A 24,995-nucleotide genomic window follows, 5' to 3' on the forward strand; every position below is an offset into this window, starting at 1 on the left:
TACGTGCCACTAATACATGTTATATAATGTTAGAGTTGTCAGTGGGGAAAAATCGGAAACGTGTGGATAGTTTTAAAGAACTGAGAATGCCTAGCAAAGTCTCTTGTTTACTCAAAATTAAATATAAAATTATTTACCAATAAATACGACGATGGAATTGCATTACCATTTAATCTAAAGTTCTATTAAAATATGACTCTTGAAATGGAGCGAACATACGAAGGTGATATTTGATCCAATGTTTATGTCGGCAATCCTATAATTTCCAACCACTCTTTCTTTCTTTTTTTTTGTCATTTGTAAGTAAACTTTAAAAATAAAAATAATAATAATAATGAAAAAATAAAAACCTCGTAGTGAATTGTTTTAATAACGGAATATCGATAATATGTCTGCTTACAAGAACAACACCATGTCATAATAATCAACATCTTTTCAAAATCTTTAAAACCAAGCAGGCAATCTAAAGTAATCAAAGCAAAATTCGGCAAGACTTATGAATAAACTACTTAAATGAGTCTAATTACATGAGATATTTGGGCTATTATATGATTTATAGACAAAAAATAACACATGCCGGTGTAATGTAACATTCGGTTGATTTCCACCTTTTCTATTGCCGCACCCCTTAATGCTGCAGCGACGCATTTAAATTAATACTTAATTATTATCACTGTCAATATTTTTGTCCGTATTTATTACAATTCATGCGAATAATTCAATAAAACATTTGGCCAAACATTGGTTTACACTTTTGATTTACCTCCCTTTGACAACCGGATACGGATGTCAAATGATACTCCAAATATGGTAAAATGAGGACAGTTGGCACTTAAGACGACGTTACGTATTTTCGATTCCCGTATTTGACATAATAATAATAATAATAATAATAATAATAAACGTTTATTGCAAAACATGTTGTTACATTTAGGTCTTATAATAGTTGATGAAGTATCAAACATGTACCCTGTAAGGGTGTAGCAATGTCAATTATACATTTTAAAATATTATAATACATTTAGAATACTATTAAATATATTTGAATATTATTACAATTATAATAATTAAATTCAAGCTAATATATTCCGAAAGTTAATAAATCAATTGTAAGAAATGAATAAAGAATGTCAAAAGGAATGTAGAGCCTAAAAATCTAAAGTTTTTATAAAAAATCAATGTTTTGGCTTACAAAGGCACGCAGTAGTTAAACACAATAAAATGTTTATGTTTACATATAACGTCTAATTTACATATGTCAATATAACAAGTCCTTGTGAGTAGTGATCTTATGTCGATTCTGACAATTTCAAGTGCTATTTGTTATAAGTGAGAAATAAAAGTATTATTAATAAATAAGTGTTTTATTTACTCCATGATCTACATAACAATTTACTTCAATCCATGTGATATTGAAATTTCACATACTAATTAGAATTTAAATAAGATTTTTTAATTATGAAACTGACACTGGCGATGATCTCCATAATTTTCATATTATTCTTATAAAACTCTTGCTGGCAAAACACAGCAGTTAAAAAAATGGCGACCAAATTCTCTTTGGCAAAAAGGTGTACATTGATTTTAATTTCATAATCATGACATTAATTCACATCAAGGAAAATGTGCTGATATTAGAATTATTATTTATTAAGAATTCAGTCCTTTAGTTATTTCAGTCACTCTTAATTAAAGAAAAATCACATTCAAATATAGCACATATTTGTAGTTGAGTGTTGTTTATGCAGTGAAAATTTCAACATCGAAATTATTTTAACATTTGAATAACTTACTTTAAATACAAGTGGCAGGTTTTTTAATTTCTTTTGAATGAGAAGTGCAAATTAGATTTTTTTTTAAATTACCTAAATTTTCTATACTGATCAAAATCGGATGTAGAACCAAACAGATAAGGAGCTGTTGAAGAAACTTTCCGAGAAGAAAGTATTTCAGCTGTCGTCCTAGCACTTGTTGTTTCCCTTATTCTATCATTTGTACTCTTGTCAACCATTTTTACTTCACACTGTTTTCCAGCGTGTATCTAAAAAGTAGATTGGATACTTCTTAATGCAACCAACAACATTTTTGTTATATGGATGCTTCATAGCACAAGAAAATGATATAATAAATAAACTTTACAATTAATGTGCACATCAGAGACGTATTGGGGACTACACAAACTCTCCATGTTTTCTTTTTTTGCAGTTATGCTGGTACTAGGTTGGAATAGCAGTTTTTGTAATTCACTGTCTTTTGATTCACTTGGACGCTGTAAACATATTATTATATATTATACAATAGGTAAATTTACAATCATACAAATCAAACTGTTGAATTCATACCTCATTTAATATACTGATATTGCGCAGCTTGACTGTGCGTTTGAGTTTTTGCTCATATTTCACAATTGTCACTTTGAAACAGTACACCAAATCTCGGGTCGGCTACAAAACTATAACAGAATATTATTACCTCGGAAATTTCACAGTAGTACTAAAAGTGAAAAGAAAGACAAAGTATTGTTTTATACAGGTTTATCAACTTACTTCAAAGTAATCTTCACAACAATAAATAGTGTAAACTTTGAAGTAGGTATCTCACGTTTATTTCATGACACCACTTAATATGAACAAAGGCCTTGTTTGGGTTATTTATTGAACCATTCTCGTAGGTATAAACAAAGCACTTTCTGTATTCCACAGCTCAGCTGTGTTATATTTGATATTTTGTTGTATTCTATAGCTGTTTTATTTGATATTCTGTCTCCCGTAGCGAAATTAAAAGTTGCAATTTTAGTAAGGCTTTAATTTTTTTTTTATGTTTTTGCTCTGTATTACGCACTGACAAAACATTATAGAGCCACTGATGACGTCATTGAATGTCAAATAAAAGTTAATACTATTTTTTGAAAAATATAAAGAAACGCAACGTAATATTAACCATACATAGAAAATATTAATCAGCAACCTTATTCCTCGAAATGGGTTTTATAACAAAATTAAATCTGATCGATCGTGTTTGTATGTGTAATGTGATGTTTAACGTGTAAGCTAAATTCAAATTCAATTTCAAAATAATCTTTATTTCATAGGTAAGCATTATTACACTTGAAATCGTTACAATGGTTAAACTCTACCGCTCATTCGTAAGGCAGATTCCCCTGAGAAGAATTTTGCAAGAAACTTTAGGAGTTGCTCTTTGTAAATAACGTTTGTACACATTCGACATTTACAATACATTTTTTTTTATTTGAAACATCAGAGATCGAGATTACCTCCATGAGCTAAACGGGTTACTACCACGGATTTTTGTCATCAAAGTACGCAGAAATTGTACCTTCGGTATAAAATTTTTGTTTCACTGTAGTTTTAAACCTCGTGAAAGGCAAATTTTGTATATCAACCGGAATCTTGTTATAGAAGCGTATACATTGCCCCTTAAATGATTTTTTGACTTTGTGGAGACGACTATCAAGAAAAACTGGCTTATTTTTATTCCTCGTATTAATGTTATGTCTGTCTCTGTTTTTCATAAAGAAATTACTATTCCTTTTAACATAAATTACATTTTCATAAATGTACTGTGACGCTAGTGTAAGAATGTTAATTTCATTACACTTATCTCTCAAAGATACTTTGGGGCCCAGATTGCAAATTGCCCTAACTGCACGTTTCTGCAGGACAAAGATTCTATTGATATCGGCGGCCTTACCACAAAGCAAAATGCCGTATGTCATTAGACTGTGAAAGTAGCTGAAGTAAACCAATCTAGGGGTTTCGACGTCTGAAAGTTTCCTTATTTCCGTTTTGATAACTTACTTATATGGGGACCCCATTGCAATTTAGCATCTAACGTTATACCTAGAAATACAACTGTATCCACAAGATTCAATTTTTCGTTTCTAAGTACAATGTTTGTAACCGTCTCACTAACATTGGGTAATGTAAATTTCACACAATTTGTTTTTTCTCATTAAGGAGTAGTTATTAACAGCAAACCAATCAACTACTTTACATATAGCATTGTTCACATCGTCGTAGGAACATTGGTGCCTTTTAACTTTGAATAATAAGGAAGTATCATCAGCAAACAATACTATCTCATGTTTTATACCCTCCATAAGGATAGGTAAGTCATTAATATAAACTAAAAACAAAAATGGGCCTAGAATTGAACCTTGAGAGACACCCATGCTAATTGCAAACGCTGATGATCTCGTACCATTAACATCGACACTCTGTACCTTACCAGGCAAATACGACTTAAGAAGGTCGAGATCACGTACCGCCACACCATAATGGCGAAGTTTCTTGACCAGTGTATCAGGGTGCACACAATGAAAAGCCTCGGAAAGGTCACAGAATACACCATAGCACCATGTGAGACTTCCCATGCATCAAATATTTGATTAATCAACTCGACACCAGCATTGGTTGTAGAGCGACCCCGAGTGAAGCCAAATTGTATAGGAGACATTAAGTTATTACTATAAAAATGTACACACATCTCATTTAGAATAGTTTTTTCAAATATTTCACTGAGAGTTGGTAGTATTGATATAGGTCTGAAATTGGTAGGGTCAGAAATACTACCAGATTTGAAAAGTGGAATAACTTTACTTTGCTTCATGAGGTCAGGAAAGACACCACCATCAACACATTTATTAAAGACACAGGCTAAGTAAGGCGCAATACAATCAAGTATAGAACTAATTACTCTGACTGAAAAACGATCGAGATCAGCAGTATTTTTAATGTTTATAGACTTAAAGGCTTTAACAATGTCGTTTGGATATACATGACGGAACCTTAAATTAGTGATACTAACTGCATTATTTTCTTTTAGTAAGGATTCAGCGGCGGTGGGAGATGAATTTAACGACTTAGTAGTCAAAATTGGAATGTCAGTAAAAAAAAGTTTCAAATATTTTAGCAACTTCTGCGTAAACGTCTGCATATACGAATATATTATAACAGTTAACCAATTTTGGGTACTAGTATAATTAATGCGCTCTTTTATTCATTTATCGTTATGAATTTGTCCGCTTATTTCATTAGTAGACATCGCAACTTTGTAAGTTATACCCTACTGCAGGATTAAATATACAGTGTTTTTCAAACATATAAAATGTTATTCATTTTGCAAGAAAAAATATTTTTATTAAATTTGACCACCTTCTGCTGTCAATTTTTTTTCTTCCGATACAATGAAGTCATCCTTATAAGAAATAGAGTTTATTAGCATAAAAAAATAGTCAATTTTATTCATTTTGTATGAAAAAATATTTTATAAAATTTGACGAACTTCAACTGTCACTTTTTTTTCGTCCCATACCCATAATGAAATGATCCCTTCATAAAACTGAATCGATCAGCACTAAAAAAAATTTGATCAATTTTATTAATTTTTATTGAGAATATACGCCTGACCAAAAAATTGACTATGCCATAATTTATAGATAGATTATTAAGATACACAATGTGATAATAGCGAGATTCTGACATGTACTACCAACAAAGTTGACGCGTTACCACCATAAGGGTTATTGCATGCAGATAACAACGGTCAGTAGCGGCCACCTACAGTTAGCTTGTTCTTGTCCACCATTGCGTTTGAAGGCTACATCATATTTCTATTATAAACAAATGGGTTTCAGTACAAAATATCATTAAAGAAAGGATGCGGCTAGCTATAATCTCAACTTAAAAAGAAAACTATTTTGGGGTTGAAAAGGCTTCAATTTTGTTGATAGATATTACGTACACATACCTAGGTAGGTACGTGTTTTTGTACCTACTTACTCTAATTTTATCTCGGACATCATCAATTCGACAGAGGCACATTACATTTCATTGCAAAGGAATATAATAATGCACTTTTCTTGTATCATTAACGTTATCTCATATAATAATGGTGTCGGTGATTTCTCGCGTTACATAGTAAGTAATTAATTGGAGGGGCGTATGTACGTGGTTGTGTGGACGCACGATGTGACGACCCGATAAGCCCCAGTAAATTGTACATGACTTCACCTCTGACGAGATAATTAACATCGTATATTAATTAATTTGACTAGCTACTTATTTTTTATTAGAAATTTGTGTTTACGGTGCCGGCAAATGTGCTGATTCATTTTGTAAGTGGATCACGCATCAGTTGTCTTCGTTAACAACGGAGAAGGTTAATTTGTGGTCGTGAAGATTATAATGGACATTGTTAAGACAAGTTAACTTTAATTACAGCGTCAAACGTAGTAAAAGGTTACACGAACTAATGAAAAGAGCTCTTGCGTGATAATTATGGAGATTGTAGAGCACGGTTACGGGCAGCACAGAATGGTTTTCGGTTGTTGCCACTTACACATTTCAAATTTAAAAATTATATCTTTTCGGCTTTATGACAAAATTTGTAGACTTGTATCTTTACAAAAATAATGTAGATATTAAACGTGTCGGCACGGAAGGGTTTTGGCTTTTGCCACTTACACATTTCAAATTTGAAAATTATATACTCCCGGACACATAATTCGAACCACCTCGCGTTTTAGCCTTAAAGGGCTAGAATACAAAAATAGTGTAATCATCGAAGAAAAAGGTTTCCCCCGGTTTTACAACAAACAAAAGACTTTTAATATACTAGTTTCAAAATTGCGTAGGAGATAGTTCTTGATCAATCGAACATTGGTTAAGCTTAGGAAATTTAATACTGATGCGAGGTGGCTCGAATTATATGTCCGGGAGTATATTTTATCGGTTAGGTATATGGCAAAATTTGTAGGCTTGTATCTTTACAAAAATAGTGTAAGTATTAAATGTGTTTTGATCTGCCAGTTAAACCTTTTGAATTATGTCGTTTAGTTGTCGCCTTTTCTATATGTAGGTAGTACTACCAGCAAAGTTGGTGCGTGAAGTGTAGTCTTCTCTGTTCCAAAATATTTGCGAACGGATATTGTAGCTAGATCTGTCCCTTATTATTCGACCTTTGACAATAACAAACAAGCAAGGGGTGACCGCTGCTGTTCGCCGTAATCTGTATGGGAAAAAAACTATAGAGGAGATAACGCGTCATCTTAGCTGATAGTATGAAATCTCAGTTACATATTCCATATTAGTACCCATACATTTCTGAAAGAACTATACCTGTTTGATGACAGCGTGAAGAACAGTTTGCAGTTTTAAGTGTTAAGTGAAAAGTAGTGCAATAACCAAAATGTTAAAATTTTAACACTATGTCACGTTCAGACTGTCTGATTAGACTAACAGAATTGGTCGATGTTTTGACATAACTTAAGATTAACAATTTTACAAGTTAAGCTATGATTTGGTGGTCTCGTACCAGAGCAAGAACAAATAACCGACATATATGTGGTTTATAGCAATGATATAATTATATAAAAAGAGAGAAAAAAAAAATTAAGGCATTTTTAATAATCTTTGCGTACTTAATTAATTTAAATAAATTGCAATTTGAGTGGTAAGCGCACGAATACTTGTCACGTCACTTGTTATCATAAAAAAAAGTGTGATTTGTATGTTTGTACGTACGTTCGATTCACATACGAACCTAATGTTCCATCCAAAGATCTCCTTAGTATGGTAAGCTAAAAAGATTACATCATCGACTATACACTACATCAGTAATAACACAACGTCGGTGGGATAGAAAATTAGAAGAGCTGCGTATGGGCGTGGTCGGTATCATTACAGCGCCTCTAATTTCGACACCTGCGCTAATGAATTATCGCTTTCGAATCGCGCTGTCGATTTGTTTTCAATAGCCGTGTTGATAATTGCCGATCTCTTTCGATACGACATCGAAACCTGTTATTTGGGATAGTTGATAGTTAGATTTCGGTTTGTGGAAATGCCTTTATTTTTATGTTCAACAATTAAGTTATTTTTTCTGTAAATATTTTGATCGAAGAGTAAGGCGAAAATATTATTCTTTTCCCATCGGCTCCAACTACCTATTTGCGTCTTTTGGAATCGAAACCCTTGGTTCGTCGTGCCCCAATTTTATCAAAAAATTATTAGCCTGTTTGGGAAACCTAAGGGTCGCCAGCTGCTTTGTCCAACGCACTCCAATCTTGAGCACCTTGCCGCGGGGACCCAATTTAATTCATACAGTTTAATCCTAGTTTTTTTTTTTGTGATGCCAAGGGAAAGGAACCGACAAATTTCTAGTTGTACCTTACCGGTATATTTTAACTTATTGTCTAATAATACGTTCTTTTCACCATGGTCTTTGGGAAAATAAATTATAATTTGAATAGAAAGTACTAAAAAAATCATACTAAACTAAATGTTTGTATTGTTCAGTTTATTCAATTAAATCAGTGTAGGTAAAGTAATGGGAGTGTTGCCTAACAGCGGGTCGGTATTATTGCGGCAACCACTTCAATATGTGATAGCATCACGTACTACGTAGGCGACGACACGACTCACTCTGAAGGGATGCGGCTCAACCCACAAGCGCCCCTTTTCCAAACTGCTACGGGAAATTAATCTTTAATGTTTAAGGAATAAGATAATGAATGCCTTGGCAGTGGGGTGGCAGTGGTGTAATTGCGGTGGGGGGCGGTGGGAGGGTCGTGGGGAGGAGCGGAACATGGCGGCCGGTGGGGGCCAGATGGCTGCACGCCGCCGGACCGGTAACATGTCTCCATTACTATAACTGTAGTATCAGTTATTGTTATTAGTGCACTTCTTATAACATTGATGGCCCATTCATGTCTTATTAAAGTAACAAGAACCTACCCGTACTTTCTAGGAAAAAATTAAAATGAGAACTATTGTTAATTCAAATGGGATATTTTTAACTCAGCTCAACATTAAGCTATTAAAAAACTAACAGACAGAAGGCAAATATAAAAAAAAATTATGACAGTATTTACCATAAATATCACGTTACGCTCAATAAAATTATAACGATGAATAAAAAAAGCCAATAACAATAAACTTTTTCTACCTACGGGTGCGATGACCACTTAAAACGTGTGCCGTTAAAATATGAAAATGCAGATATTGGTTTATTCAATTGACACACACGATTTTACTGGGTTGATTGATAATATCCGTATATGGCTCGATAATAAATGGAATTTCTGTAGCGTGGCGGTTGATCCAATTTGTTTATAAATCCGGTGAATTTGCGAGCACCGGTGAAGGGTTATTGAAAATGGTGAGCCGGCGGGAAGTCGAGTGGAGTTGTCAATAAGCTGCGTCGATATTTCGATTAGCGAGAGCTGGCGGATTACGGCGGCTTTGCGCCTCGAGCCGGGACAAATTGCCCCATTTGTACCCGACCGGTACGGACGCTGACGCGACCCAACGTCCTCAACACATATTTCGAATTGCCTTATTTAGATTCTCTTAGTTTTACATACAAACCTATCTATGTATTTAGGAGCAGTAGAGCTATTGTGACACAGTTTGTCCAGGGCCACCGTATCTACTTCAAGTGTAATGTGAGCTTTACTTCGTTCCGGTTTTGAAGCTGAAGAGCGTTTGCGCACGCGTCCGATTCGTTTTCGTTTCCTTCGAGTCCGAGACTATATAAATCTAGAAAACTCGGACCAACTTCGGATGTCGCTTGTGCTCTAAGAGCGTTTGCGCCACTACGACCGATTCTTATCAGTTCCGAATCAGAGAAATGACGGTCCGAAATGTCACAGGAATCATTTTATCTCTAGGTGTACCTACAAGCGATATTCGTACTTTGTCGTATTCGAATTCGGACTTAGTGCATAAGCGACATCCGAAGTGGGTAAGAGTTTTCTAGATTTATATAGTGTCAGATTTGGAACGAATACGAATGAGATGCAATGTGCAAACGCGCTGTGCCCATGAGATCTTTGATTTAAAGCTCTGAGTGGCACTGCAATTGTTAAGGATAGGCATAACGCTTACCACCAGACACGACTTGTTCGTCCCATCCATTGGTATTATAAAAAATCTACATACAGCACATGAAACCAAATATTATTTTGAGAATACTCTACTTATTTGACAGTACAAAAAAATACGTACTTAATCAAACCAATACATTTATTATTATAGAGATTTTTTGTGAAATAATAGGAATTTTTTTTTCGTCACTGGCGGCGACATAGGAGAATTTCGATAGCTCAGTAACTTGACCTGTGACAAGTATAATATCATTGTATGGCTCAGTCGGTAAGAGCAATGCTACGGTACAGCATGGTCGTGGGTCCCACTAAGTCGAAGAATTTTTCGGTGTTCGATATTTTTATTCATGATCATAAATATTATGTATCAATGAAAGTAATCAATATTATTCGCAATAAGATCCATTCAGTATTTTTTTGAACTTTCAAACCGTGTTTACCTACTCTATACCATCAGTGTTTGAGTTTTTTATATCTTTCTTAGTTTCAATTTTATTGTTAAGCATAATCAACGTAATTGACTCGTTTTCTTAGCAAAAAAATACTTTAGGTGCCAATATCTCAAAATTGTAGTTTCTTTTTTATATTTGACTGTACCTGTCGTGCTATCAACTTAAGAAAATAAATTATTGTGTGAGATGTAAAAAAACCGGGTTTCATTTCGTACAATCCTCAACAATACTTGCTTAGTAACATGCTGTTATTAAAAACAAGAAATATTATATGATCAAGCCGAATAAAAATCTGAACACTATATCTAAAAATCGAAAGAAGACACAAGAGAGTTTTTACATTTGTGAAAAATTGCTACGTAAATATTTCTCCAACAACAAGATATAGAAGTTATTTGCGTATTTTTTTTTTATAGTAATAAAACCACATGATAACTCTAGATCTTATTTTCCATGTCAACTTCTTTTTTATGTTATAAATCCACAAACACCTCTACACATTGAATTCGATTATCAGTTTTCTAACTTTACATAAGTTATATTTCTATAAGTCATATTTCTAAAATTTAATTTAATTTTATAAAAATTTATAAACCCAGGAGCTGTTAAAGCAACACTAATATAATTATGAATATAAAAGTGGGATTACATTAGTTGACTGGTTTTTAATTAAAAAATATAAGAACAAAACTCTTTCAAATTATATTCAATCTATTTTATTCTCCCTCATAATCCTTGAATTATTTTTATTGTTTAATTATTAATACAAATGTCGAATACTTAGAAAAAATTTCTTCAACGCGACTGGATTCGAACCAACGTCTTCTCAAAGATGGCAATACCATAAAATACGATATGCAAGCCACTCGACCACGGAGGTAATCAATATAATATCATGGTAGTAAAAACATCATAATATTCAATAAAACTAATATTTTTACATTACCTAATTACCTACTGTTAATAAATAAAAAAAGCATAATTAAGTAACCTACTTCCGACCCTTTTTAAATAATAATGGATCATTAAATAGTATAATCACAAGTAACTTATATTCCGTACGTACTACTTATTTTCAGTTTTCCCATTAAACACATTTACGTAAAATTGTTTTCTCTCTGTAAATTACTTTTTTTTTAATTTGGTCAATAATGTCATCGACGCTAAGTCCACAGCAACGCAGCGGTAAGCGATGAGATACGACCCCTTAAAGTAGCGGATTTCTCGTTATTTGCATTTCTTGTCTGCGTCCAACACCTTCCCTTTTATGTTAAATATTACACTCATAAATATACAACGTTTTAGGCATCACTATAAACACGTTTAAGAATAACAAAAATAGATTTTTAATTAAGCCAACGGCATAGTATAGTTCCTATTCCTTCCCAGGGCAAAACCTTCCTTCCCTTCCTTCACTCATCACGATTTAACGCCGCTGCAGGCCAAGATCTCATATGACCATCTAACTCGTCACGCTATTTCATTCCGGACCTTACATCCCCAGCTTGTGCTGGGTGGTATCCACTCAATGGTGGTTTTTAACGACTTTTATTGCCGTAGCGCCATCTGTGAGAAATCTAAAAACTAGTCCGCTAGTTCGTTCCGTGACTTAGTTGGCATAGCGTCTGGCACGGTTTGCTGGAAGACGTTGGTTCGAATTCAGCCGGATCGAAGGATTTTTTTCTAAATGTTTGATCTTTGTATTGATAATTGCAACAAACTAGTAATATTTTAATATCATGGTGGTCAAACACCGCGACATTCAATAAACTTAAAAATTAAAATAAGAATTGTAAACTCCGTAATATGTCTACACTTTTGTGTAGACATATTATGGAGTTTACAATGTCACCTAACCCCCCGTTCAAACGGCACTGAACTGCACGTTTTTCGCAATATAAATCCGAACCGAATAAATAGTGGCGCATACATTAGATGTAGAACCGTTCACACGGTGTTTGTCCTGCAAAAACGCACACTCACACAAACGCACATCGAATACTGCAAATAATCGTGCAGTGTAATGCCGTGTGAACGGGGGGGTTATTGTTTGAATGGACATCAAATAGTCCAGTCTGATAAGACTATCCTAAAAACAATTTAAGCTATTGAAACTATTTACTTACTACGCAAAAAATAAAGTAATCGTAACTAATTCAACAATGCGATTTGCACTGTTGGCACTGGATGTCTAGCTCCTGTGTTCGATTCCCGATGGGACAAATTTGAGAAATTAATTTTTGTAAATTGGTACTGGTCTGAGGGTTCTAGATAGTATCCCATAGTACAGGGAATTCCCAAGTTTGAGTCCAGGTAATTGGTGTAGTTGTTTTGGCACATTAAAAAAAATACAAAATCTACAATTAGTGTGTGGTAGGGGAGCAAGTTCAGCATATACTGTGATTTTTAGCTCGTCCCCTCTATTGTAGATAAATAACTAATTATATAAAACACGCGCACCAAACATTAAATCAAAATCAAAACTAATGATATTCACTAATAGGTACCAGCAGATATTTATATTTAACTGCCTCGGTGGCCGAACGGTTACCATGCCGGACTGCCACGCAGAGGTCTCAGGTTCAATTCCCGGGCCGGAAGAAATATTTGTATGGCCTACGTTTATTTCTCTCGTAAGTTTGGGTGTAATTTGTGGTGTTTATGTGTGTGTCCATGGCACCCGTGACACCAGGTTTCCCTAGTGAGGCCATATTGAGTGTGTGCGTTATTATTATTATTATACATAGAGCCGCTAACTATAACTAATTACTAATGTCAATATACTAACAGTATATTTTAGTACGGGTGCAGTGGCAGAGTTCCTCAGATCTTTGTGATTTAAATCTCTGAGTGGCACTGCAACTGTTGTCGTTTACCACCAGTCTCACGACTTGTTTGTCCAGTTACTTGGTATCATAAAGAAATGTTATACCAGCGGTTTGCTCCCTTCTTTTCGTACCTTTAAAAATAATCCGTAATTTGGATGTATTTCACTAAATCACAATGTAGTGAAGAGATTGATTTACTGCAAACCAAGGAGAGAAAAGGAAATAAATCTATAATGTGTCTCATGTTGTTCAAACACAAAGAATTTATATACGCCAATAGAAAACGCTCATTTATGTTATACGTACTCTCTATTTAGGACTTCTAATAAATCATACCCCTTTAGCACCAGCCTTCGATGCGTAAAGGCGCTCTTTAAATTTTATACCGCCCATGTTTTATTAGCCACAGCATATCAAGTTCACGAACTCGAATGGAACATTAAAATAACTTGGGCCACGTAAACGTTCATCATAACATCGGTGACAGTAAAATACTTTCAAATAAAATTCTCGCTCGTAAAGAGAGTGACATCGGGAGTCAAATGAAAAACTGGTAAGTCGTCGCTTAACTAGAGACGCATCGCGTTCCATCACCGGGGAGCCAAGATAAACGTCACCTCGGAATGAAAAAAGAGAAAAGGATTATTAAAAAACGACCGGCGATTGAAATGAAGTGAGACGATGGCAAGAGAAAAACAAATACGGCCACAAATTGAAGTGAGAAATGTGTTGTCGCTGCGGATGCCCCCCGCGAGGCGAGTCCACTCGCGTTATGAGCATTCGAACGTTTCTAAGCATCATTACGACATTTGATTAATACGGCGTGTCGTATCACCGGCATCGCGTCGTGCCGATCCTCGGAGCCCATAACTTTGCTAAACGAGTTCAACTGTTCACGGTGGCGCCGACACTATTTGCATACAATGGCTAACTACCTGCAACCGGCTCATAAGTTCCAATTGGTTGCATTCCATCATATTCCGATAGTATTGCACGCACGCCGTATTAGATGCTAGCTAGTGCCCGTGAATTCTGCGTAGAATAAGTATTACGAGGAACCTACTGTACTTTTTACGGGTCCCTCTTTTATTTTAAAACAAAATCAATGATTCATTGATACATATTGAAACCTATTACAGCTTTTACGTATAAGGAGGTACACACTTGGAACAGTAACATTATAATGCCTCTGTTAAGGTTATGATGTGACAACAAAGCTCGCTTGTTAAAATCTGACAATAATTTTAAAACAAGTCCTTTCAAATAAAATTTACATAATAAAAATCACTTAATGTTTTTTTGAAGAATATAGGTTTTACTGCCTCAGTCAATTACAGTTCCTATATTGGCTATAAGATTAGCAAAACTACTTACAACGCTTTAGGATTATCATTTGTGGAAATTCAATTACCAATATAATTTAAAAACAGTGGTCGGGTTATTGTTGCTAAAAATGGCAGCTTACACTTCTTGCTCATCCGATTAAAATATTGTAAAGGCAGTATGATTGTAATTCTGCCTTCTTAAAAAGATAAGTGTCTGATAGCAGTAAACGATCAATTATAGGCCATAAAGGCAGCGAGAGCAACACCGGCCGCCGCCGCTTCCGCCGGCCAACTCCACCCCATTTAGATTGGCCTTATTATGACATAAAATAATTCATGAGATGCTCTGTTAACATTGCCACAAAGTATATTAACAGCCTTTAACCGTATTTGAGTTAACACCAAACCGCCCATGGTCTCTTCTTTTTCTGCGTTACATATTTAATGTGAACAGAGACAATGAAATCTAATAAGCATAGTCATAATTGATGGTAATAAACTTTCACTATTGTATTTATTTTATTTAATGCAATAATTGCTGGGGCAAATAATTAGCCTGCAAAAAACATCAGCTTCAAGCTACGGAGTATATTATTCTATAAGGTTCCTACTTGGGGTAAAGACTGCAATTACTTTATTAATAAAAGTACACAATGTGTTTTCTACTTTACAGAAACGTGTAGTAACGCGTAACGAATGCTATTTATGGATATGGTAGGAGATATAATATCATCATATCTTTCAATTATTCATACAATAAGGACAGAGAAAGTATTATAGGAGAGACAAATTATTTGTTGGCCCACAACGGATATTATTACTTATAGATAGATTTGTCCGATGTAGCGATCCGATAAAGCGTCGCCAGTGCACAATAACTCTACGCTTTATGGTGACATTCGATTATTTCAATTCGAGTCGTCACAGTCCATAAATGGTTACATTTGGCGGATGGTTTTTAACATTTTATAATTTTCAACTGTCATATTATGTCGTCAAAGTCGTAAAAGCACACGTCAAGTTTGTACGTAACACAGTACCATAATAGAGCCCATTGATAACCAGCGTCACAGCCTAGTCTTGGCTTTAACTTTAGCTGAATGGTATCCTTTTGCATACGCCACAGCCGCACACATGTCAGTGTAACTTCTTGTTTAAATGCTGTTACGCTATTTTTTGTGTTATTTCCGTTTTTATTTATACTAGTATTTTTTGTGCCTTTCTGTAATGTGGCGATGCAATAAATGGTTTCTATTTCTATTCTATAATAGGTTTACAACAATGATTTTATATATTTTTTTATATGAAACCAAATGACGGGACATACCTGAGACTGTAAGTTGAAAAGTCCATTCGCCTCGAAACGCCTTACTGCTCATATTACTTCTAGGCGGCAGAGATAGGTAAGATGGCAGTCCTTCTATGGACAACTCTTTCACGAGGAACTTTATTGTTTACAAGTATACGATAGTAATGGAGCGCGATTTACTTGATTGAACACTGTCATCCAGTATGTTTCACCTATTTTTGAACAGTGTCTCTACCATCTCATGGAGATTACGACGACAGTTATCGTTAGCGACCGCATAAAATGTTTGTATACAAAACGTTGTTTCTTCTTGTGACCGCTAACGGCACTGTATAATTTGCCATTCAAAATTGTCATGTAATTTACGCGGTTGCTAGTGACAACTGTCACAGTAAACTCGTGATGGTAGAGGCACAGAATTTGTTATGTGACCAACACCCACGTGCATGTCTGACGTTTCTCTTGAAAATTGTTTTTAGAATAAGCATACCAAGGTATACTACGATACTTGTCTCGCGAGAACAGAGGCGATTGTCGTCGTGCAACTGGTGTAAAGTATCCCGCATGCGTCTGCACCACAGGGGTTCCACAGACGCCAAATAACTTATTAATTTATATTACACAATACACATTCAAGGCACACTAAAATCACCTGTCTAACATGTTTGTTTTTATAATACCCTTACATTCAAATACGTTAACGAGGTGAAAATATCAACAGTAATTAAAAACGCAAATGATCGTCGAGAATTAATGATCGTCGTTGTTCTTTAAGACATCTTAAATGGTGTTGTGAACATTTCATTAAAATTTATTGTATGTACAGTGTCAGTGACATTGAATTCAAAACTTAAAAGAATTATTCTGGACATCGCAAACGAGTCCTCGAAAAAACATATATATTTTTCTCTATCCATTAGGTATATACTTCGACACTGAAAATTTAAAACGCCCAACGTGCATTTGAAAAATATTACAGGATTCGAAGTAATTTTTTTTGGAAAATAAATTCATAATACTAATTTTATTTGTTGCACAGAAAAGCTAAGCATTTTAGTTTTTCATATAAAAAATAAAATTAAAGTTGATTCTTTTTTTCTTGAAAAAATAAAATACTTTAAATCGTTCTCTTAAAGTATTTTCCAAATGCACGTTACACGTTTTACCTTTCCAGCGCCGATTTAAATTCCGACACCCAGGCATTTATACTTCTATATGAAAAACAAATTGAGGAGATTTCAATATTGTCAGAATTTAAATTGTTTTTTTTTTGTGAGTGATTTTTTAGACATACAATATGTAGTCACTGAGCTAAGGAATGAAAGTTTTGTAACTTATTTAATTCATACGTCTACTTATAATTAATTAACGTGTTTGACGAAAGTAGGTACGTAAGACGGCTACAATACAGAACCTACTACGGCACGACTAACGGCGCGTTATTGAGATTGTCCGGCAATTCGGTGCGCTCATAAAGCGCCGCGACAACCTCGTTAATGGCATCGGCTTTTTGGCTAATGATCGCCATTAAACTCTCTAGTTAAAACGTAAAATATTGCGCTAACCGCTGTCGATGCATGTAATGCATAATCACCTCGTTTGATACGAGAAAATGTAGAACACAAACGAGATAAACACCGCTATGCACACATCTTAAGTGCAATATAATTGCTCAGCCTACTTGAGTCGGACATTGCATAAAATAAATATAGCGATAGCGCGTCTAACGACATAATTCCCGGTGTAATAAATGGAATTAATGGCAGTGATTACCAGACGTGTGTGGGCCTCAAGGCAGAACGAGGGTGTGGCGAGTGGTGGACGACGCAATGATGCAGCAGTGATGCACGCTCGCCTGCAGCCAACAGAAACCGCTCCTACCGCAACTGTCACTCGAGGCCTTGGCCAACACCTAACATTACTCAGCTATCCAAACCAAGCCTCTAACCAAAATTACCTCTGTCATCACAGACGTTGCGGTACGGCAATCCAAACAAAATAAACACCGATTCCACAGGCGTTATTACGTGAAAGTAGAGTCATTTATCAATGCACGACAAGAGTTTGAAAATAGAATTATAATTGTTACGTACACTTTATTACGTATGCGGTTAATTCTCATTATTTCAGTAAACGGTCAAAAAGTCGTTCATAAATCATCTACGACCGACAGACGACGGTCAGACCCGTCATTAGCGTTTGGTCATAATATTCACAACGGGTGATTTCCATATTTTCATTAATTAAACGTTTACAATTAAGTTAGAGTTTACTTGGGTGTCTGTGATGAAGTTTTTATGTAGGATTTAGGCTGAAGCAAGTGAAGTGCACGCGATTCGCTTGGGGCCGCATAGTTCAACACTCGCCGTGCACAATCGCGGCCGTCATCGCCACGCTTTCGTGTGACCGTTCTCATGAATTGTAATGTTCTGACCTCTTTTCCGACACACGAAATGGTACCTATTATAAGTTTTTAGTTAACACTTCAGTGACTTCAGTCGTGTGAAATTTTCACCTTTCACATTTTAAATATTCATATTTCTGTTATTATTTTTACTTTGGTTCAGTATTTACATTACCTTTGGTATAATTAAGCCACATGTATCAAAACTGCTTTGATGACTATAAAGTCATAACATAAAACAAATTATGTTTATATAAAATTTTATAACTGTCCTATTTAAGCATAAAAAAAGTTACCGACGATGTCTTGTTAGTACACCAAACGTGCGATATTTTACTACCTCCTTGGTACATTGATAACGTTATATGACCTATATTATATATTTCAGGTCTAAATATTTTTTATATCCTTTTCAACTCATTTTATATACATATAACCAAATAACTTTACAATCGGAAATTCCGACTAAAATCGATTCCATAGTACATTTTCCTATACCCTCGACACAAATGTTTATAATAGCTATATTATTATTCACATTAAAAAATGAAATAGTTGTTAATTAAAATGTTGTAACATACCCAATACCATATGAAATCAAACCAAAGTCTGTGCACAATAAAATAATATATATGTATATAAATAGATGATAAAAGACATACCGGAAAATCGTTTACTGAATACTGTTTGCACAATGTCAATGGCAACTTTAAATTATTTTAATAAATAATAGGTTCAATACGAGAAACACAAACACGACACACCTGTCGTCTGCCGGGTCATATCACTCAGGCATTCGCAGGGTTGTAAAATTACGAGGCTCGTGAATGCGGCAGTTATTTAAGTGTTATTCGAATACTGTAGTTAAGCTGCGGCCTGATGATTAATTCGTCGGTTTCATGGAGTTTTTGTTCCACAATTAGGCGCGGGTCACGGCACGCGCAGAGTTGCGTGCCCAATACATTGTTAGTTCCTAATATCAAGGAATAAGTGACCGGCTGGCGTTCCGTGTTTAATTTATTGTTAATTAGAAGAGCATTCTGTATAAAATTGGACATTTACCTGCTTTCGACTGAAACAAAGTGGAGATTTTTTTGAAATGTTGAGGCAAAAAGAAAAATATATACTTTTTCTATAAGCCGTGCACGGTTGCGACCTATTTAATTAAGCAGGTTTGTAAGTCGTTTCTCTGGAACGTGAGTGCGATAGTCATCGGTCCCTGAGCTATGGGAAAGCCAATTAGGTGTTGTTTTTCGTCAGAGTCGAGTCCATCCATCACGGTGCCCCGCCCTCGACCGTTCCGTTCTACTGCTTTCCCCACACGAACTATTTACCTAATTATGGAAAAAAAATAAATTTATGCCCAAACAACAAGCACTACTGCTTCTATTAACATCACTGATAAAGAAATGTGCACAGCAGTGAAAAAAAAAATGGACACGTTTAATTAGTAAAAATATCAGTAGGTCGTACAAAAGTTTACTTGTGTCAATTAGTTATTGTATATTACAATAACTGTAAAGCAATAACAAGATCGTCACGATAATATCGGTTTGCAATGTTACACGTTTCGTGATTTTGCCACTGATTCTGAGCAAATAGATCGTCCATTGCAAAGAGATCTACAATTTCCAACACGTATTAACAACGCTACAGTTCTTTATACACCGTTTGTAATGTCCAATTTATAAAGCATTTTGATTTGTGTCTGTTTATTTAATAGAACGAGGTCTTTCTAAAATGGTTATTTATTTGACATTTGCATTGGAGCACCTGCGGCGCGGAGGTAAGTAGCTGGAAGCCGGCTGTCGGACTACGACATGTGCGACTAATTTGTGCCAACAACGCACTCATTACATCGTCCACGACGCTCGAGGTGTCGTCGGCACTGGCAATTTCTATAAATTACCACACGCACAAGGAAGTTCTGTATGATAGGACGTCATCCCGAAGGACGTCAGATAATTGCGTACTTAATTTATAAAGTTACAAAAGGAATTTGTGTGCGTTACCAATGACAAACAGGCTTTTAATACCTTTACGTTAAAAAGTATTTTACTTTGTTACCTAGTTGTTATAATGGTATTTTGCTATACCTAGACTAGATATAACAAGTAAGAGAGAAGACCAGATTAATACAAAGTTCTATTATAATATGCATATATGGAGGATACATGCGCTCAGACTGCTTGCAATCAATAACAAAATGATATAATGTCTAGTTTATTCAGGTGTTGGCCTTTAAGCCTTAGTTTTTATGAATGGTCCAGAGGCGATTCCTCTGAAGTGCCATAAATGTAACTGCTTTGTTCTGTTCTGCTAATGCTATTGAAAAAAGTAGATATTACTTCCGAAACGATGCGTTATGAGAGTATAAAAGTAAAATTATACTATATATAGTAGCAAACAGAGCTCCCTGTGAAAGAGTTCGTCCAGGAAAGAACACACATAACAGTAAGAGCGCGTTCACGCGCTCACGCCGCGCGGAGACCGTGTGGCCGTCGTGCATCTAACTGTCATGGCAAAATACGCTCTATTTGTTTAGCTCTTACGTTGTTTTGGGCGCATGAGGGAGGCTGGCTTTAGTCTACGCGGCGGCGTCCGCGGTTATTCCGAGGAATTCAGATTCGCTATTAATGTACGTAAAGCGCGTAACAAACTAAACTAACCAACTAAAAGGTACTTAAAAGGCAAATGGGTGGTCGCCGTGCGAAAACTTTCGCATCGTGCAACTGCTAAGCTAAGTAGGTGCATATTTTGATTGTCTATAGATGTATGATTTATTTATTAATTAAATTTTAAATAATTTTACTGTTAAAATAAAATAATTTGTAAAACATACCTATGTCTGATTTGCCATACAAAGCATCTTTCCTAATAAATAAGTTTAGTAGTAGGAACTCCTTGTAAAAGAGTTCGTCGAGAGAAGTACTGCCACCACATCTATTTCTGCCGCCTAGCAATAATTTGACTATTACTGTGTTCCAGTTTTGGAGGGTAAACCTTACCCTCCAAAACTGGTTAAAAGTACAGACTTGTCAACTTATGTCTCAGGGTGACGGGCGCCGTGGCAGTGCCCCTCAGATCTTTGTGATTTAAAGCTCTGAGTGGCACGGCAACTGTTATGGACAGACGTGTCGCTTACCGCCAGGTGCACGTATTGTTCGTCCCGTCACTTGGTACTATAAAAAAAAAACAAAAACAAAGGAGTGTAATCCTGTAGTAGCTTACCTCCAACTAAAAGTAACTTTTTACGTCCATGCATAAAGTTTAACCATAACTGAGGCGGAATAGTTTAATATTCATTAATCATTTTTGTTATTCATCTGCTCACATTTGTCTATTATGATTACACTAACGACACATGAGCAAAGTGGTGCCAATAAAGACGTAGATAAATAGACAAGGTGTTACATGTAATGAATATGTATATACGTACGTAAAGTTAACGTGTTAAGTACTGACCTGTCCATTTTTATCCATCTCGTTGTTGGTGAGCTTAACTTTCTCAAACGAGACAACCTGCTTGCGAAGCTGGTCGCCAGAGTAGGGCGAGTCAGGGTGAGGGTAGAGGCGCGCGGGTGCGGGTGGGTCAGCTTTGCCCGCTACCAGCCACGAGGAGCGGTGGTAAGCGTAGCGATAGCGCTTGCCATCCACCGGGACCACGTCTAGCAGCACCGCATACCGCGCCTCCGCGCGGCACCCCGCAAACGACACGCGCACAGTCGGAAACATCCGTCTGGCAACACACAGAAATTGTATTAGCTGCACATGTTACAAAGAAGCCCTAAGCTATAAACAGATCTATAAACTAGTGAATAATTGTCACTTTATTTTGTAAGTAACTATTCGAATACTAATGAAAGCAACCTTTTCAATAGATATATTTTACGACTTATAAAAAGTACCAAGTAAATGTTCGTGACTAATTTTTACAGCATAATTTTTTTTTTAATTTCTTCCTATACGTAACTATAAATTCACGAGTCTGAAGAAATAAGCTACTCAGCTCTAATGACGTCTTAAGGATCGACCGAATACTAAATTAGGTATAAAAGAACAAAAAGCTGATGGCTCTGCCCAAAACTGTTTTAAGGAATAAAAATGAAACACATGCTCGCAATAAAAAAATGACTAATGCATCTTCATAAAAACTGCTGGAGATCCGGCCACAGACGGTGACTTGTATAATTACAGGATGAAATGCGAACTAGGAAATCAAACAAATATGATGTATACGATTTTGATGCACCCCTAAATGGGCGCAAGCGCTTCCTGTCGGTCAAAATGCGATAACATCACCACCGTTTATTTATGAGCAAACTTTCTTAATATAGTTTTTTTTCTAACTTTAAACGGTACTTTGTGTTTCGAAGGCTAAACAAGTAGTCAAGCGTTGTCAGATTAGATAACTGTCATACCAATTTGTTTGGTGGCCGAGTCGAGATGTCTGGCACTATTTTTTTTAAATAATCATCAGTATATAACAAGGGTTCTCCAGAATTTATTATTGAATACGTATAAGCAATAAAATTCGGGAGTGAAAGAAAGAATTATTGGCAGCCATAAAACACGCCGGCGTGTCAACTCCTCTATGAGGTAACATTAAACAGAAAAGACCTATAAAATTGGATGCTGAACCCACGGAGCGCGACGTCGATAAAGCACGGTGTATTGAGCGAGAGTTTTCGTTAAGCACTAGCCATAAATAAATCGTATTACGGTGTGTATTTGAATGGGTGTGGTGTATCGGCTGCGGGATCGACGGTCGGTGGACAATGCGCCGTGTGCGTTTATGATCATGTCGTAAGGCAGTGTAGCAATGTTGCGCGACGACGCGCCACCCACCGTGGCCAAGTAATGAGTCGCATCCATCACGGATAATAATCGTCGCGACTATCTCCATCGCCACTTGACTATACTCTTTCACAGTATATTATCTTTGCAAATATTAGTACTCAGAGAAAACTACACACACATAGAGAGAGAGACATACTTTTATTTTATAAAAAGGCGTAAAAAATTCTACTGTAACGTGTTTTAATGAAAATTACCCGAGCAATTAAATTGGTTTTCAGCGATGCGAAAACATTAACGGTACAATTTCACAAAAGTACAAACAAAGTCGTCATTAACAAAGTGGCTGATGAAAGCATTTGACGGGTCTTCTCAAGAGTTATTAACGCCATCAATTTCACAGAACAATTAACCGAGTCCTTGCAAAACAAAAGGCGACGTTTCGATATTAAAATGGCTTCCGAGGAGTAATAAACTTAGAGTTGGCGGAGTGAGGAGGTATTTGCATAATTCATTAATAAACGTCGACCGGCGATGGCTCCGATACGCTTAACAAACACAAGGCTAACATTTATCTACAAGCAAGTACAAATACTCGTATAATCTACGGTATATTTTGTTAAAAAAAAAACAATTTGTATTTATTATAAATACGTACGTGCGCAAGTAAGTTCATTCACTCATTCTTTAATTAATTAATATAAATGTGCTTGACCATATCTCAGTCCTTAAAGAACATTGTTAGTGACATAGTCACCACATCTATTATGGTGAACATAATTTAGTGTGAAGTATATAAAATAAAAAATTATATGAAGCAAGCATTACAATTTATGTAATTGAACATTATCTAGAGAACTATCGCACTAGGGAAACCCTGAGTGCTATGGACACACGCATACACAACCAAAAATTACACCCAAACTCACGAGAGAAATAAATGTAGGCCACACAAATATTTCTCCTGGCCCGGGAATCGAACCCAGGTCCTCTGCGTGACAAACCAGCAAAGTAACCGTTCGGCCACGGAGGCAGTTGATGTAAGTTAATTTTGGGCTCAATACTAACTAGAGATATCTGACCGCAAAAGACCACGAATTGTCTTTTGTAAAAAAATACGTACAATAAAGTAATTTACTTTGCAGAAATCGTCTTTTATATTTTCCAAATAAGTAGAAGGCCTGTTGTACGATTGCGGTACACCACAGCCTGTGACAAACGGGCACACATGAAAGGACCTAATTTAAGTCTGTGAGCTCAACAATTATGGGCTACCACTTCCGCAGCGAGGCGCGAATTTTCCCCCTTTCTTATCATTTCCCCTTTCTTTGTGACCAATTACAATTGTTTACTTTTGTTATATAGTTGTTTACTATAGGGGACAGAATTACACTCTTTCTTTTCAAGCTAAAATAAACAGCTGTCGATGTTAGTATAGAAAAACCAAATATATTTTATACCATAGGTATAAAAAGTACCCAGCCGGGAAGTGTATGTATGTATGGATTGATACTTTATTCCATTTTGCCTTTAGCTGATTTTTAGTCGCAGTAGAGCTCCTTATGAAAGAGTTCGTTCAGGATAGTACTGCCACCTTACCTATTTCTGTCGCTAAGCAGTAATGTGAGGATGGCTACGTTCCGGTTTTGAACGGGTGCTGGTGAAATTGCAGGTACATGGGATTTATCTACTTATGTCTCAGGGTGACAGGTGCAGTGACAGTACACCTTAGATCTTAGCGATTTAAAGCTCTGAGTGGCACTGCAACTGTTATACACAGGCGTGTAGGTTACCATCACGCACACGACTTGTTCATCCCGTCACTTTATATTAATAAAAAAAGATCTAACATAAAAATAGATAAAAACCAATAACTCTGTTAAACTGCGAGTATGACATATTCCACAATTGTTCAGTAAATAATTTGAAACATCTATCGTGTGGAATAGTAATTGAAGCGTATTAATTGTCGA

At 35.8% G+C, this 24,995-nt stretch overlaps 1 protein-coding gene across 2 annotated transcripts in view; it reads right to left on the reverse strand.

Annotated features, from left to right (window-relative positions):
• LOC113235029 (T-box protein H15-like) overlaps positions 1–24,995 on the reverse strand; it is an 89,250-nt gene that overhangs the window by 15,298 nt on the left and 48,957 nt on the right. For both annotated transcript variants that reach the window (XM_026470565.1, XM_026470557.1), the window contains one exon: positions 21,691–21,964. In XM_026470565.1, coding sequence (XP_026326350.1) covers positions 21,691–21,964 — 274 coding nt within the window. The remainder of the gene's footprint in view (positions 1–21,690; positions 21,965–24,995) is intronic.

The sequence above is a fragment of the Hyposmocoma kahamanoa genome, unplaced genomic scaffold, assembly GCF_003589595.1.
Source record: "Hyposmocoma kahamanoa isolate Upper Pololo Valley unplaced genomic scaffold, ASM358959v1 102, whole genome shotgun sequence".
NCBI classification, from domain to species: Eukaryota; Metazoa; Arthropoda; class Insecta; order Lepidoptera; family Cosmopterigidae; genus Hyposmocoma; species Hyposmocoma kahamanoa.